This window comes from Hyperolius riggenbachi, chromosome 7 (assembly GCF_040937935.1).
Source record: "Hyperolius riggenbachi isolate aHypRig1 chromosome 7, aHypRig1.pri, whole genome shotgun sequence".
In the NCBI taxonomy this organism is placed as follows: domain Eukaryota; kingdom Metazoa; phylum Chordata; class Amphibia; order Anura; family Hyperoliidae; genus Hyperolius; species Hyperolius riggenbachi.
In genome coordinates, this window is record NC_090652.1 from 165,312,119 (window position 1) to 165,329,879 (window position 17,761).

General features: G+C 46.4%; 1 protein-coding gene across 1 annotated transcript in view; it reads left to right on the top strand.

The window, feature by feature from the left end:
• LOC137526122 (dynein axonemal heavy chain 7-like) overlaps positions 1 to 17,761 on the top strand; it is a 127,547-nt gene that overhangs the window by 75,337 nt on the left and 34,449 nt on the right. The window contains exon 11 of the mRNA XM_068247342.1: positions 9,829 to 10,008. Coding sequence (XP_068103443.1) covers positions 9,829 to 10,008 — 180 coding nt within the window. The remainder of the gene's footprint in view (positions 1 to 9,828; positions 10,009 to 17,761) is intronic.

Here is a 17,761-nt window from a genome sequence, read left to right on the forward strand (position 1 = left end):
TAAACTTTCATTTTACCTTGTATTTTACATTCAAAGTAGTTTTATTAGCCTGTTTCATCAGGCCTGCCCAACCGTCCCCAACCACAGAGACTTCAGGAAGCTAATTGTTTTATTGAGCTAATTACCAAGACGTAAACAATACCTTTTCATTAACAAAGGGGGTGAGTAATTAGGTCTGTTTCTTCAAAGACATTGTGTGTGTCAAAGTGTCAAGATAGCATCTCTGACTTCTGTAAATAAGGAATGTGAGAAGGGAAGGGGGGAACATGGCAGCTTCTATGCCAGGAGAGATTCCAGTGAAAGAGAATGTGCTCAGTTCCCTTTAATGTGGTAATTTTATAGAAATGTTGAGGAAAAAGTAAGTAAGTCAGGAAAAAAGTTTTGGTCATCTGGTCCATTGCATTTTAAAAGTATGGAAAGCGGCAGGATACTTTCTCATAACACCTGTACACCAGACTATTCAAACAACTGTCTAACAACTAATCATGTGACCTTAGTGCAATGCGTAAAATTCTGCAGATGCAGGTCAGGCGCTTCAGTTAGCATTCATGTGGTACGCCAGACGGTGAAAAAATCAGATCTCTGGGAGTTTTATACTAGGCAGTCTGTTTTGTTATATCTGTAACTAACAAACTCCTGGGTTTCTAATGCACAAAAGTCATTAGAGCTTTCTCACAATGGTACAAAAAATAAGCACCACATGGTACAACAAATGGACACCTCTTCAGATAGAAGTACCTTGCTAATGCAAGGAGTCAGAGGAGAATGACCAGACCTGTTTGACTTGATAGAAAGAAAAAGGTCTCACAACACATTGAGCCATGTCAGATCCCCCTCTTTGTCAGCCAGGAGCAGAGAGCTGAGGATGCTGGAGCCACACAGACACACCAAAACTAGACAATTTTAAATTAGACAAATGTAACCTAATATAGTGAATCTCCATTTTCACTGGATGTCAGCCGCATATTGATTGCTTAAGGTCCGTACTCAAAACGCAATTTTTGCGGCAATTTTTTTTTGTGACAGGCAACTTTTTTTTGTGACCAATGATTGCTTTCACGATTTTGCGTCTGTGTGTATGCTCTCACAATGACACAATCGTTTTTTATGACATGCGACAGTTGCTACCATCATAACAGATAACCTCACAGATGATTGTTACGACTCCCGTAGACTCCCACGCAAAGTTCTGCAATCGCTTCACACTGTTGTATGTTCCAGCGGTAGAAGATGGATCGGGGAATGTGGGCCCATCGTGTTGCGGCCGCCGTATTTTCCCCGAGTCCATCTTCTGCTGGTCTTGTAGTGGGTACTCAGCTTAAAGGCCCATACTCACGGGCGAGAAATGTGGCCTGTCGCCAGCACACGTGAGCGTGTGGGCGACAGGCCGGCGACAGCTTCTCGCCAGGTCCCTCCGCGTACACACGCGGAAGAGGGACCAGCAGCAAGGCGGAAGCTGTCGCTGACGTTCCTCCTCCCCCCGCCGGAAGCTCCATGTACCTACATGGAGGTTGCTGTCGCTAGTCCGCGTACTCACGCGGACTAGCGACAGTTGCGGCGGGGGGGCAGCGGCGACTGTTGCCATGCGATTGAAACTTTCAATCGCATGGCGACAAGAGCGGCGGGCGACAGTTCGGGGGGCGCGCGTGTGCGGCGGCCCATACTCACGGGCGACCTGTCGCCGCAACACGCGCGCGCCGCGTGTTGAGGCGACAAAAGTCCCTCGTGAGTATGGGCCATTAGGCTCAAGCTGCCCTGTGTCTGTTCCAGGCTGATGGAGGTAGAACCAGTATTAGAGGTTTGAGACACAACCAAACACATAGCAAACCTATTCAATATTTTTTACCCTAGACATCACAAGATTTGCTGAGCAGGTAAATAGGTCAGTCTCTCTGCTGCTTTTCTATTAATTTTCCTGAAAATTAAAATTGGAAGCTTGAGGAAATTGTTTATTTTCATAATAATCTCTGATGACAATTGCAGTGTATAACAACAAACACAGATTTGTTTTTTTATGGGGTGTTCTGTAATCATGTGTATTATCTGCATCCCCCTTGTTTGTGTCATACATTGTGTGTATACAGTATATTGTTTGTATCCTCTACATTGTACAGTTCAATTTTTTTTATAATTTAGCAAAGATACTAGCCTTAAGACTAAGGCTCCTTTCACACCAGACAACGCGTGCAGGAGCCATTCTCCTGCACACGTTGATAGCCTGAAGCGTCGTCAGGTATCTGCGGTGCAACACAATCAGTGGCGGTAGCTATTAATTGAACCCAACGGAAAACGCCGGCTCCCAGCGGATCTACGTTCCTGGGTGCGTTGGAACCGCAACGTACCGAAGCACAGCGTCGGGTGTGATAGGTAAAATGAAAGTCTATGGACTTTCATGTTACCTTTATTAAAGCGGTTTAACACCCAGCATTACAACTTTGCTTTAAAAGATTGCTTACAGCTTACAAACTATTATGCCAGATTTTTTTTTAAGCAGAAATTCACTGAATGGGTTAAACATGACATTTTAGTGTTGGATTCAACTAGGAATCCGCATCCCTTCTTACAGGGGCGAGCCTGGGGTGCCTGGCACCTGGGTGCAAGATTTTTTCTGGCGCCTATGGGAGTGGTTAAATTTACCGCGCCCAACCACATAACCACACCAGTGTCCTGCCTAATCACACCCACACCTTCCACCTCTTTCCGCATGCATGTGATACCCCATTCCTACCCCTCTTCCATGGGCTTGCTCCTGGCTGGCTTTGGCTTCCTGCGAGTCTGCTAGTCTCTGGACTGACTCAGGCTGAGAGGCTCTGCGAGTGCGACACAGTCACACACTGCGTATTTATGGCTGCCTGCGGCCACCCTACTCTCGCTGTCATAGGCTCCTCCCCCCGCCAAGCCCAAGCGTGAGGTGGGCTGCCTGTATCTTTCCCGTTGCGCCGCGCAGCCTGCCAGTGTTGCCAACCTTTCACGTTATTTTTTTACTGACAAATACCTAAAAATTTACTGACAAAAGATTATTTTTACTGACAAAATTTCCCCACTAAATGCACATAAGAGACAGCTTTTCCCCAAGTAAATGCACATAACAAGAGACAGCTTTTCCCCATGTAAATGCACATAAGAGACCGCTTTTCACCAGCAAATGCACATAACAAGAGACCGCTTTTCACCAGCAAATGCACATAACAAGAGACCGCTTTTCACCAGCAAATGCACATAACAAGAGACCGCTTTTCACCAGCAAATGCACATAACAAGAGACCGCTTTTCACCAGCAAATGCACATAACAAGAGACCGCTTTTAACCAGCAAATGCACATAATAAGACAGCTTTTCACCAGCAAATGCACATAAGAAGACAGCTTTTCACCAGCAAATGCACATAAGAAGACAGCTTTTTACCAGCAAATGCACATAAGAGAGATTTTCACCAGTAAATGCACATAATGACAAACAGACAGTGTCCCCAGAATATATAGCCAGGGATATATGTCCCCAGGATAGGTAGCCAGGGGGTATATGCGCCCAGGATAGGTAGCCATGCGGTATATGCACCCAGGATAGGTAGCCAGGGGGTATACGCGCCCAGGATAGGTAGCCAGGGGGTATACGCGCCCAGGATAGGTAGCCATGGGGTATGTGCGCCCAGGATAGGTAGCCAGGGGGTATGTGCGCCCAGGATAGGTAGCCAGGGGGTATGTGCGCCCAGGATAGGTAGCCAGGGGGTATGTGCGCCCAGGATAGGTAGCCAGGGGGTATGTGCGCCCAGGATAGGTAGCCAGGGGGTATGTGCGCCCAGGATAGGTAGCCAGGGGGTATGTGCGCCCAGGATAGGTAGCCAGGGGGTATGTGCGCCCAGCATAGGTAGCCAGGTGGTATCTGTGCCCAGGATAGGTAGCCTGGGGGTATGTGCGCCCAGGATAGGTAGCCAGGGGGTATGTGCGCCCAGGATAGGTAGCCAGGGGGTATGTGCCCCCAGGATAGGTAGCCAGGGGGTATGTGCGCCCAGGATAGGTAGCCAGGGGGTATGTGCGCCCAGGATAGGTAGCCAGGTGGTATCTGTGCCCAGGATAGGTAGCTTGGGGGTATGTGCGCCCAGGATAGGTAGCCAGGGGGTATGTGCGCCCAGGATAGGTAGCCAGGGGGTATGTGCGCCCAGGATAGGTAGCCAGGGGGTATGTGCGCCCAGGATAGGTAGCCAGGGGGTATGTGCGCCCAGGATAGGTAGCCAGGGGTTATGTGCGCCCAGGATAGGTAGCCAGGGGGTATGTGCGCCCAGGATAGGTAGCCAGGGGGTATGTGCGCCCAGGATAGGTAGCCAGGTGGTATCTGTGCCCAGGATAGGTAGCCTGGGGGTATGTGCGCCCAGGATAGGTAGCCAGGGGGTATACGCGCCCAGGATAGGTAGCCATGGGGTATGTGCGCCCAGGATAGGTAGCCAGGGGGTATGTGCGCCCAGGATAGGTAGCCAGGGGGTATGTGCGCCCAGGATAGGTAGCCAGGGGGTATGTGCGCCCAGGATAGGTAGCCAGGGGGTATGTGCGCCCAGGATAGGTAGCCAGGGGGTATGTGCGCCCAGGATAGGTAGCCAGGGGGTATGTGCGCCCAGGATAGGTAGCCAGGGGGTATGTGCGCCCAGCATAGGTAGCCAGGTGGTATCTGTGCCCAGGATAGGTAGCCTGGGGGTATGTGCGCCCAGGATAGGTAGCCAGGGGGTATGTGCGCCCAGGATAGGTAGCCAGGGGGTATGTGCCCCCAGGATAGGTAGCCAGGGGGTATGTGCGCCCAGGATAGGTAGCCAGGGGGTATGTGCGCCCAGGATAGGTACCAGGTGGTATCTGTGCCCAGGATAGGTAGCTTGGGGGTATGTGCGCCCAGGATAGGTAGCCAGGGGGTATGTGCGCCCAGGATAGGTAGCCAGGGGGTATGTGCACCCAGGATAGGTAGCCAGGGGGTATGTGCGCCCAGGATAGGTAGCCAGGGGGTATGTGCGCCCAGGATAGGTAGCCAGGGGGTATGTGCGCCCAGGATAGGTAGCCAGGGGGTATGTGCGCCCAGGATAGGTAGCCAGGGGGTATGTGCGCCCAGGATAGGTAGCCAGGTGGTATCTGTGCCCAGGATAGGTAGCCTGGGGGTATGTGCGCCCAGGATAGGTAGCCAGGTGGTATCTGTGCCCAGGGTAGGTAGCCAGGTGGTATCTGTGCCCAGGATAGGTAGCCAGGTGGTATCTGTGCCCAGGATAGGTAGCCAGGGGGTATGTGCGCCCAGGATAGGTAGCCAGGGGGTATGTGCGCCCAGGATAGGTAGCCAGGTGGTATCTGTGCCCAGGATAGGTAGCCTGGGGGTATGTGCGCCCAGGATAGGTAGCCAGGGGGTATGTGCGCCCAGGATAGGTAGCCAGGGAGTATGTGCGCCCAGGATAGGTAGCCAGGGGGTATGTGCGCCCAGGATAGGTAGCCAGGTGGTATCTGTGCCCAGGATAGGTAGCCAGGTGGTATCTGTGCCCAGGATAGGTAGCCAGGTGGTATCTGTGCCCAGGATAGGTAGCCAGGGGGTATGTGCGCCCAGGATAGGTAGCCAGGTGGTATCTGTGCCCAGGATAGGTAGCCTGGGGGTATGTGCGCCCAGGATAGGTAGCCAGGGGGTATGTGCGCCCAGGATAGGTAGCCAGGGGGTATGTGCGCCCAGGATAGGTAGCCAGGTGGTATCTGTGCCCAGGATAGGTAGCCAGGTGGTATCTGTGCCCAGGATAGGTAGCCAGGGGGTATGTGCGCCCAGGATAGGTAGCCAGGGGGTATGTGCGCCCAGGATAGGTAGCCAGGGGGTATGTGCGCCCAGGATAGGTAGCCAGGGGGTATGTGCGCCCAGGATAGGTAGCCAGGGGGTATGTGCGCCCAGGATAGGTAGCCAGGGGGTATGTGCGCCCAGGATAGGTAGCCAGGGGGTATGTGCGCCCAGGATAGGTAGCCAGGGGGTATCTGTGCCCAGGATAGGTAGCCAGGTAGTATCTGTGCCCAGGATAGGTAGCCAGGTGGTATCTGCGCCCAGGATAGGTAGCCAGGTGGTATCTGCGCCCAGGATAGGTAGCCAGGGGGTATCTGTGCCCAGGATAGGTAGCCAGGTGGTATCTGCGCCCAGGATAGGTAGCCAGGGGGTATCTGTGCCCAGGATAGGTAGCCAGGGGGTATCTGTGCCCAGGATAGGTAGCCAGGGGGTATCTGTGCCCAGGATAGGTAGCCAGGTGGTATCTGCGCCCAGGATAGGTAGCCAGGGGGTATCTGTGCCCAGGATAGGTAGCCAGGGGGTATCTGTGCCCAGGATAGGTAGCCAGGGGGTATCTGTGCCCAGGATAGGTAGTGAGTGACAGGAGCGCGCCCCGCCGCCGCCGCTCCCTCCTCCGCTCCCCCCTCACCTTTCAGCAGCCCTTAGTCAGACCTCAATCAGCGGGCGCCCCGACCAGGAAAAGGGCGCCGGACGCACCCGCTCTATATGCGGAAGTGATGTCACTTCCGCATATCAGTGCGGCGTGCTAGGTCCTAGTGCCCGCCCGCCTGATCGAGGTCTGACGCGGCGGCTAGAGGGAGGGAGCTTGAAGCAGTGGCGGCGGCCACAGGGGGAGAGCGGGGCCGGGCGTGCGGGGCCGGGCGGCGCCTCTCAGAGGCAGGCGCCTGGGTGCCTTGCACCCGCAGCACCCGCCCAGGCTCGGCCCTGCCTTCTTATCTTTTAGTTACAAATGTATCTTTATTTGGAATACAAATAGACCTTTGAAAAGCCTGCCGGGGAAGCCCTCTTTGTTCTCTCAGAGCAGTGTTTGTTTGTTACATTGTAGATAGATACATTTGTAACTAAACAAGCAAGCACGGAGGAGGATTCTAGCTAAATGCAGCACTAAAATGTCATGTTTAATCCATTCAGTGAATTTCTGCTGAAAAAAAAATCTGGCATAATAGTTTATAAGCTGTAAGCAATCTTTTAAAGCAAAGTTGAAATGCTGGGTGTTAGACCACTTTAACTGCCTTTGCGTTACAACGCAGTAAAGGGCTCTGGTATGAAAGAGCCCTAAGCAAGGTCATACTTTTCCTCGTCAAGAGTGACCAGACGGGTTTCATGCCAGGGAAAACAACAGCACTAAATATTCGTAGACTATATGCTAATCTACAAGCCCAACACACTAATTCTGGCGCACGCTGTGTGGTCACTCTCGATGCAGCCAAAGCGTTTGATGCGGTGGAGTGGCCCTTCTTGTTTGCCACTCTGGCCAGATTTGGCTTCGGTGACAATTACATGAGATGGGTTAAATTACTTTACACCAACCCCATGGCCCAAGTTAGTAAAAATTCAATAATTTCGAAATCATTTACCCCTTCCTAGAGGAACCCGCCAGGGCTGTCCCCTATCCCCACTATTATATGCATTATCCGCTGAACCCCTGGCCTGTAAGATTAGAAATAGTCCTCTTATTAAAGGTCTCTGTATAGGAACAATTGAAGAGAAAATAAGTCAATATGCAGACGACACTATCCTTTATTTAGCTGACCCACATTCCTCCCTCAAAGCAGCCTTTGACATCATAACAGAAATAGGCCTGTTTTCCGGCCTATCAATCAATTGGAGTAAGTCAGCAATTCTGGGTATTGATGACCCCAAAGTCTCCACTACACCACTTCCCTGCCCATTACAAATTACAACATTATTTAAATATCTAGGGGTTACAGTCCAAGCAAAACCCACGTTGTATTACCAAGACAATGTAGCTCCTCTCCTAAAATTAACACAACAGAAACTGGTAGTCTGGACCAAACTACCCCTCTCAGTAGCAGGCCGCATAAACTTAATTAAAAGTGTACTACTTCCAAAAATTCTTTATATTCTACATAACTCCCCTGTATACATCCCTATGCCATTTAAAAAAAAAACTCACCTCATTCCTTCTTTCTATAGTATGGGGGAAATCTTGTGCTAAACTCAAACACACTATACCCCAATGCCCTTCAGAAGCTGGTGGTATGGCACTTCCAGTTTTTTTACTATACAGCATCGCAACTGGAACACATGCCTAATTGGTTCACAGACCCTTCCCCCTATGCCCCAGAACTACTGGGATATAAGGCTACTAACGAAAACTGTAATCTTCCTTTTAGTCTTTTAAAAGGTAACGTCTGTCCACACAACTCTAACAATACCATCTTTATCCAAGCATCCAGAGTATGGGCCAAAGCATTTAATATTCTCCCCTCTACAAACTGGGAACACTACACACCGTTGTGGGATAACCCTCTCTTGCCTGAACTAACCAAATTACAAAACACCAGATTATGGGCAGATAAGGGTATAACATATTTAGGACAGATCATAAAGGGCTCTCGGTTGGTCCCTTTTTCCCACCTGAAAGACCTATATTCACTCCCAAACATACTCGAGTTTATGTATATGCAATTGTCCCATGCTCTAAAAGCTCAATTCCGAATGGGACTCCCTATGACTGGCACTTCATTAATACTAGAAAATATTAAAGATGGGCCTGTTAAACACAAAATTGGTATCTTATACTCCTTACTGCTTCAACCTCAATCCCAAAAATTAGTCACTTCCACTTGCAATAATTGGACCAACCTAGGCATAAAAATAGACGAGGAGGAATGGGAAGGATGTCTACTTACCTCCAAGTCTATCCCGCCATGTGTACGCGATAAACTGACTCAGCTCTACATTATACATCAGAGCTATCTGCTACCATCTCAAGTAGCCAAGTATTCTCCAAGCGCCTCACCAAATGGCCCCAAATGCAAACGTAAAAACCCTTCATTTTTGCACATGCTGTGGGAGTGTCCTCCCTTAGCTGCGTTCTGGAAACAAATAACCGACTTTCTACACCACCGCGTGGGCTCCCCTGTTACTCTTGACATCAAATCATGCATTCTCAACATTATTAATCCTGACATGAATAAATTCGACAAAGCATTCTTAATGGAAACTTTATTTGCAGCCAGACAATGTATAGCTATCAGATGGATGTCACCCACATGCCCCAAAATCACAGAGTGGAAATCTAGAATCAAAACCTCCCTCCCCTATAAACAACTGGTATATAAACACAGGTAATGCCTCAATAAATTCTGTCTTATATGGGAAAGAAGGTTAAAAAATCCATTTGTATAACATTTCTAATGCTTGTTGCTTGTCTATGTAAGGTGATTGGATTATAACAACTACTATTAATCTTTTACCTGTTTTTGACCCGGTTCATTTCAACTCCCCCGGTTAACCCTACACTATTTCATACAACAACCAGCTTAAACATGTTTCATAAATACATGTTAAATATGATTGATATGTGCGTTAGTACCCTCTGTTAAATTCTGAATGATATGTAATTATGCTACTTTATATACACTACTTGTATATTTTCTCAATTCTAATACAATGCTATACTCTGCATGTAACCTTGAATTGCAAACTTCAATAAATGAACCTATGTTTAACGAAAAAAAATATATTATTAATAATAATAATAATAATAGATAAAACCACTGGCTAACATATTTATATTCATACTTACAGTAAATCTTACATCTAAAAATGCCAGTTTGCAACAATGTAAGATAAGCTTTCAAATGTATTTTAACATCTCTTTGTTGGAAAATAGTGATTGCATGGCAAATTTCTATACCACAGTAAATATAAACTAATGAAGTGAAGGTGTCTATACTGTATATCTGACAATACTTTAGCAAGTTAGGATGTAATATGGAACAGGCATACAGAAACCCTGTTCAGAATTATTTTCAGTGTTTTTTTACTTCAAAGTGTTTGTTTATTTTGCAGGATTCAGTCCGTGCCTATGAACATCCAGGTTTTATAATGAGGCTCATTCTTGACAATATTTCAATAAAATTTGAACCTGACTTTAATGATTATGAAATTGTGCTGCTGAATGTTTATGATGTGATGATTAAAGCAGTAAGCCTTATTCCACGAGTTGAAACAAGGCTGTATTCTGAGTGGGTAAGTGCATTAAACTTTCATATATTCAAATCATCTTGGGAAAAGTGTGCTTTTTTTTAGCTGGGGAATGCAATTAGTTACCTTAACAAAACAAGTGACAGATATATTATTTCTTAGCCCTGCTTGCTCTCTGAAAGTAATCAGTCACTTGGTTCAAGCTCATTAAAGGTTTTTTTTTCTTTTTTGGTCCCTGAAATAGATCAGTACAAGTAGTTTTTGCCAAAATATGACAAATAACTATAATTAGTTACGGTTAAGTTTTGTGGTAAGCTTTGTAGGCACACATAGCCCCTTTATTAGGCTATTAAAAAAAGAAAAGCAAAAATTAAAAAAATTAAAAATCACCATGGCATCTATCCATCCAGATAAATCCAAACTACTTTATAAAATCACAGTGTGACACGGAGCAAATGCCATAGTTGCTAATGTGTACAGCTTCTTAATGTGATGTCATTGCCCACACCCTCAGCTAGCCACACAGTGTAGCCATGCCCAGCTCACAAACATAACACCACGAATAGGTGAAGTTTCTACATAAACATACGCCTTTCCACTATGTGCCACTGTTTTACTTAGAGTCTATTAAACTTGTAAAGTAAACACTCATGCACACCACCAATAAATGTATATCCAAGTAACATTTCATTTAATAAACATATATATATATATATATATATATATATATATATATATATATATATATATATATATATATATATATACACACACACACACTCACCTAAAGGATTATTAGGAACACCATACTAATACGGTGTTTTACCCCCTTTCGCCTTTAGAACTGCCTCAATTCTACGTGGCATTGATCCAACCAGGTGCTGAGAGCATGTTGGCCCATATTGATAGGATAGCATCTTGCAGTTGATGGAGATTAGTGGGATGCACATCAGGACAGGACCTTTCCATCACATCCCAAAGATGCTCTATTGGGTTGAGATCTGGTGACTGTGGGGGCTATTTTATTACAGTGAACTCATTGTCATGTTCAAGAAACCAATTTGAAATGATTTGAGCTTTGTGACATGGTGCATTATCCTTCTGGAAGTAGCCATCAGAGGATGGGTACATGGTGGTTATGAAGGGATGGACATGGTCAGAAACAATGCTCAGGTAGCCTGTTGGCATTTAAACGATGCCCAATTGGCACTAAGGAGCCTAAAGTGTGCCAAGAAAACTTCCATCACAACATTACACCACCACCACCAGCCTGCACAGTGGTAACAAGGCATGATGGATCCATGTTCTCATTTTGTTTACGCCAAATTCTGACTCTATCGAGACTCATCAGACCAGGCAACGTTTTTCCAGTCTTCAACTGTCCAATTTTTGTGCGCTCGTGAAAATTGTAGCCTATTTTTCCTATTTGTAGTGGAGATGAGTGGTACCCGGTGGGGTCTTCTGCTGTTGTAGCCCATCCACCTCAAGGTTGTGCGTGTTGTGGTTTCACAAATGCTTTGCTGCATACCTCGGTTGTAACGAGTGGTTATTTCAGTCAACGTTGCTCTTCTATCAGCTTTAATCAGTCGGCCCATTCTCCTCTGACCTCTAGCATCAACAAGGCATTTTTTCCCACATGGCTGCCACATACTGGATGCTTTTCCCTTTTCACACCATTCTTTGTAAACCCTAGAAATGGTTGTGCGTGAGAATCCCAGTAACTGAGCAGATTGTGAAATAATCAGACCGGCCCATCTGGCACCAACAACCATGCCACGCTCAAAATTGCTTAAATCACCTTTCTTTCCCATTCTGACATTCAGTTTGGAGTTCAGGAGATTGTCTTGACAAGAAAGAACCACACCCCTAAATGCATTGAAGCAACTGCCATGTGATTGGTTGATTAGATAATTGCATTAATGAGAAATTGCACAGCACAGGTGTTTCTAATAATCTTGTAGGTGAGTATATATATATATATATATATATATATATATATATATATATATATATATATATATATATATATATATATATATATATATATTTTTGCAGGCAGTGTGGATGAAAACATGTCTGGATAACCCAATAAATGACGGTCATCCAGAAAGTAATGCTTGTATCTGCCATGCAAGGTATTCTTTCTGTGTAATTGAACTTGCATCTGTCAGGTCAATATATTTTCTCCCTTTGCTGCTTGTCACATGACTGCAGAATGCCAGTAGCTGTTCACCAAGCCCCTCATCACCTATCTACCCAACTAATAGATGAGGCATGTGATGCTACAACAACAAAGGGATTGGAAACCTTGCAAAATATATGATAAATGCTTACATAAAGGAGGTGATTATGTGGAGAAATAATCAGAAGATACAGTGGGTTATATCCTATACAAGGTGATAAGCAGCTTGCAGATGCAAGCTACTTATCACCTTGCCATCGCATGAGGAGTACCGGAAAATGCTATTGCCGGTTTTCTTCGTGTGATGGCCGATCGTTAGGGAGAGCAGTGAGCACAGTACAACGTAACTGAAGGGTATCACTGGGTAATGAGATGATTAATACCAGTGAGCAGTGAGCACAGTAGTACAACCTAAGTGAAGGGTATCACTGGGTAATGAGATGATTAATACCAGTGAACAGTGAGCACAGTACAACCTAAGTGAAGGGTATCACTGGGTAATGAGATGATTAATACCAGTGAGCAGTGAGCACAGTAGTACAACCTAAGTGAAGGGTATCACTGGGTAATGAGATGATTAATACCAGTGAGCAGTGAGCACAGTAGTAGAACCTAAGTGAAGGGTATAACTAGGTAATGAGATGAATAATACCAGTGAGCAGTGAGCACAGTACAACCTAAGTGAAGGGGATCACTGTGTAATGAGATTAATAATACCAGTGAGCAGTGAGCACAGTACAACCTAAGTGAAGGGTATCACTGGGTAATGAGATAATTAATACCAGTGAGCAGTGAGCACAGTACAACCTAAGTGAAGGGTATCACTGGGTAATGAGATAATTAATACCAGTGAGCAGTGAGCACAGTACAGTACTGGATGGTGTAATGGTTAAGGGCTCTGCCTCTGACACAGGAGACCAGGGTTCGAATCTCGGCTCTCCCTGTTTAGTAAGACAGCACCTATTCAGTAGGAGACCTTAGGCAAGTTTCCCTAACACTGCTACTGCCTATAGAGCGCGTCCTAGTGGCTGCAGCTCTGGCGCTTTGAGTCCGCCAGGAGAAAAGCGCAATATAAATGTTATTTGTCTTGTCTTGTCTACAACCTAAGTGAAGGGTATCACTGCCAAATGAGATGAATAATACCAGTGAGCAGTGAGCACAGTACAACCTAAGTGAAGGGTATCACTGGGTAATGAGATGATTAATACCAGTGAGCAGTGAGCACAATAGTACAACCTAAGTGAAGGGTATCACTGGGTAATGAGATGAATAATACCAGTGAGCAGTGAGCACAGTACAATCTAAGTGAAGGGTATCACTGGGTAATGAGATGAATAATACCAGGGAGCAGTGAGCACAGTACAACCTAACTGAAGGGTATCACTGGTTAATGAGATGATTAATACCAGTGAGCAGTAAACACAGTACAACCTAAGTGAAGGGTATCACTGCCAAATGAGATGAATAATGCCAGTGAGCAGTGAGCACAGTACAACCTAAGTGAAGGGTATCACTAGGTAATGAGATGAATAATACCAGTGAGCAGAGTACACCCTAACTGAAGGGTATCACTGGGTAATGAGATGATTAATACCAGTGAGCAGTGAGCACAGTAGTACAACCTAAGTGAAGGGTATCACTGGGTAATGAGATGATTAATACCAGTGAGCAGTGAGCACAGTACAACGTAACTGAAGGGTATCACTGGGTAATGAGATGATTAATACCAGTGAGCAGTGAGCAGAGTACAACGTAACTGAAGGGTATCACTGGGTAATGAGATGATTAATACCAGTGAGCAGTAAGCACAGTAGTACAACCTAAGTGAAGGGTATCACTGCCAATTGAGATGAATAATACCAGTGAGCAGTGAGCACAGTACACAATGTCACTCACGACACTTAATGAATGACCAGCACTGGCAGTGGCAGTGTGACTGTAAGTAGTAGCTGAAGTGTATGACTGGCTAGCTGAATACAAGTGAGCACTCTGAACCTGCCTGCCTGCACTAAACACACTAATCACCAGTACACTCTGACTACAGTGACTACAGCAATGACTCACTGGCTTGTAACTAAATACAACTGACAAGTACAATATAAGAGCACTGTTAGGAGTAAAAACACTGGGTTTTGACATAGAAAACGTGCTTGCTGAAGCAGCAATGGCCTGGAGATGATCCTCTCAGTACCAGAGTCTAGCAAGGATGGAGCTTTTCCATCATGGTCGCTGCTTTATATACAGGAGGGGAGGGCATAGCCTCCCCTCCTGTGATTGGTTGCTAGGGCCTGGGGGCCTCTGATTGGCCCAGGGAAGTCACTTCCGCCTACTTCCTCTATTCACGATCTAACCACGAGTTCTGCGCCATTTTCACGAGCGTGAATGCGTTCATTCACGGTCTGGCGAAGCGAATTTGTTTCATTAACGGTCTGCCGAAGCGGATTTGCGTTCATTCACAGTCTGCCGAAGAGTATTTTAGTGAATGAAAATTGATCCACGGCGACGAATACCCATGGCGGATAGCTGAAAAATGGTCCTGGATTCACGGCAAGTCGTGATCACGATCTGCATCCGAGCATCACTGCTAGCTGCGTGTTTTTTTTTTTAAATTATAAAAAAAGACCCACCAGGGGCTGAGCAATCCACCGCGGCGGTCATGGATGAGCTGAGCTCCTTGTTTATATCTTTTAGATGTTGTAACAATTGGGTGCTGCAACTCAGATGTCTGATCATTTGTGATCTGCAGAATCACCAATAATACAGATGCTATACCTGATTACGGTATGTGGTGATCTGCAGTATCACCAATAATACTAGTATAGCTAGCTGAGAGTAAGGAGTGGTGTTTGGTGCAACAGTAAATAATTGGATAGATCTCACCAGAGGAGCTGGTGAGTACTATCTGCAAGAACAGTGCTAGACCTCACCAGAGGAGCTGGTGGGTACTAGCTGCCACACAGGCTAGACCCTACCAGAGGAGCTGGAGGGTCTACAAGTTTGGCTAAACCTTACCAGAGGAGCTGGTAAGGAACTGACAGTACAATAGACTGGATAGTTTAGCAAGACCTTGCCAGAGGAGCTGGCAAGGTACTAACTGCACAAGTGACTGGATAGTTTAGCAACGCCTTATCAGAGGAGCTGGCAAGGTACTAACAGTCACTCAGAGAGGTACAAGTGAGTCTGAACCTCACCAGAGGGGCTGGTGGGTTCTAATAGCTAGAGTCCCTCACTAGTGGCAAGGGCCCACTAGTGAGTAGAGTAGTCAGACAGGCAAAGTTCGATAACAGGCAGGAAGAGACAGTACCAAAACGGCAGGCAAGAGAATAGTAAATATCAGGCAAAGGTTCAGCAACTAAAGTCAGAAAGGCAGAGGTACAGAATCGTTTAGCGATAGCAAGGTCAGAGAATAGCCAGAATCATACACAGGTAATCAATACAATAACAATTCCTAGTCTTGTGTGAAGTCCTTGGTTTCAACACCTGGAACTAGTCTAAGGTCTGAGTTCTAACACGAGTGTATTCGCAACAGCAGACGAGTTGCCAATGATCTGCGACGGCTTAAGAAGCCGAGGAGAGCCCAGCGCCATGCCCCCTAATAATCAGCCAATCCGGGCGGTGTGAGTCACTCGTGACGTCAGCCGACCAGCAGGTCAGCTGACGCGCCTTCTTCCAGCATAAAGGTCCTGTCTCCGCAATACAGAGACCCCCATGAGCAATAGACAATGCTGTTCCCGGCGTGCTAGACGCTGCCGGGACGGATAAGGCCTGTGAATGGGGAACAAAGGCGGCTGCGGGTATAACATACGCATCCGCAGCTGCCAAGTCTACAGATGTTACAGAACCCCCCTCCCTCTCGGCGTGGACTCCGGACACGATCCCTCTTGCATGACAAGGCACGAATCCTGGGACCTCTCTCTGATTTTATCTGTCCCCACGGAACCAGGGAGGGAGGGAGAGGGATAACCCTGCACAGGTGAACCAACACACAAACCAGAGGCAGCTTTGTACTCTCTTAATCTTGCTGGTCTTGCTCTGTTCAACCTGAAAATTAACAGCTGCAACAATGACATTTTCGGGAAGAATATTGACTGGAGTGGCAATCTGTACTGATTCGGGCTCAAAGCATCTAGACAAAGCATCAGCCTTTATGTTTTACTACCTGGTCTGTAGGTAATAAAGAACCTGAACCGTGTGAAAAATAGGAACCACCGAGCCTGTCTAGGAGTAAGACGCTTGGCGGTTTCAATATACTCTAAATTTGTATGGTCCGTATATACTGTTATCGTGTGCTCAGCCCCCTCCAGCCAATGTCGCCACTCTTCAAATGCAAGTTTAATGCCTAAAAGCTCGCGATTTCCAATGTCATAATTCCTCTCAGCAGGAGAGAACTTTTTTGAAAAATAAGCGCAAGGATGCAACCTGCCTTGCAAACCAGAATGCTGAGATAATACTGCCCCTACTCCAATTTCTGAAGTGTCTACCTCAACAATAAAAGGTAGGGATACCTCCACATGTCTTAAGATGGGGGCAGAACAAAACACATTTTTTGAGATAAAAAGGCGGTCAACGCCTCCGCCGACCAGTTGTAAGTATCTGCCCCCTTCTTGTTGAGTTCCGTAAGAGGTGATACTACAGAAGAAAAGCCTTTTATAAATCTTCTGTAGTAATTGGCGAAGCCAAGGAATCGCTGAAGTGCCTTTAAACCCACCGGTCGAGGCCACTCCAACACTGCAGACACCTTTCTGGGGTCCATAGACAATCCTGCCGTGGAAATCACATACCCCAAAAAGGGCACCTCCGAAACCTCAAAAAGGCACTTTTCTATCTTGGCAAATAATAAGTTCTGCCGTAACTTTCTCAAGACATATCTCACATGTTTTCAGTGTTCAGTCAGTGTAGGGGAAAAAAATAAGGATATCATCCAGATAAACAAGGACAAATTTTCCTAAAACCTCCCTGAACACCTCATTAATCAGTTCCTGGAAGACGGCGGGTGCATTGCACAACCCGAAGGGCATAACGAGATACTCGTAGTGCCCGTCGGGCGTGTTAAACGCCGTCTTCCACTCGTCACCCTCTCTTATACGGATCAGGTTATATGCCCCCCTGAGATCGAGTTTAGTAAACACCCCAGCCTTAGTAACTTGGGAGAATAAATCGTCGATCAGGGGTAGAGGATAACGATTTTTCACAGTAATCTTATTCAGACCCCTGTAATCGATGCATGGCCTGAGGCCACCATCCTTCTTCTTCACAAAAAAGAAACCTGCCCCGGCCGGGGACCTAGAAGGGCGGATAAAACCTTTGGCCAAATTGTCCGTGATATATTCCTGCATAGCCAGCTTTTCGGGCCTAGACAAATTATATAAATGACCCCTAGGAGGCATACAACCCGATCTCAAATCTATGGGGCAATCGAAGCTTCGATGGGGTGGAAGCTTGTCTGCAGCCCAGGGACAGAATACATCTGAGAAATCAGAGTACTGTCTAGGCAAGCCCTCCACCTGAACTTTTGTGGCGCACACCGTGACTTTCCCCAGACAATGCTGCTGACAAAAAGAGGACCAACTTAATAATTGTCTGGAACTCCAATCTATCTGAGGGGAATACTTCTGA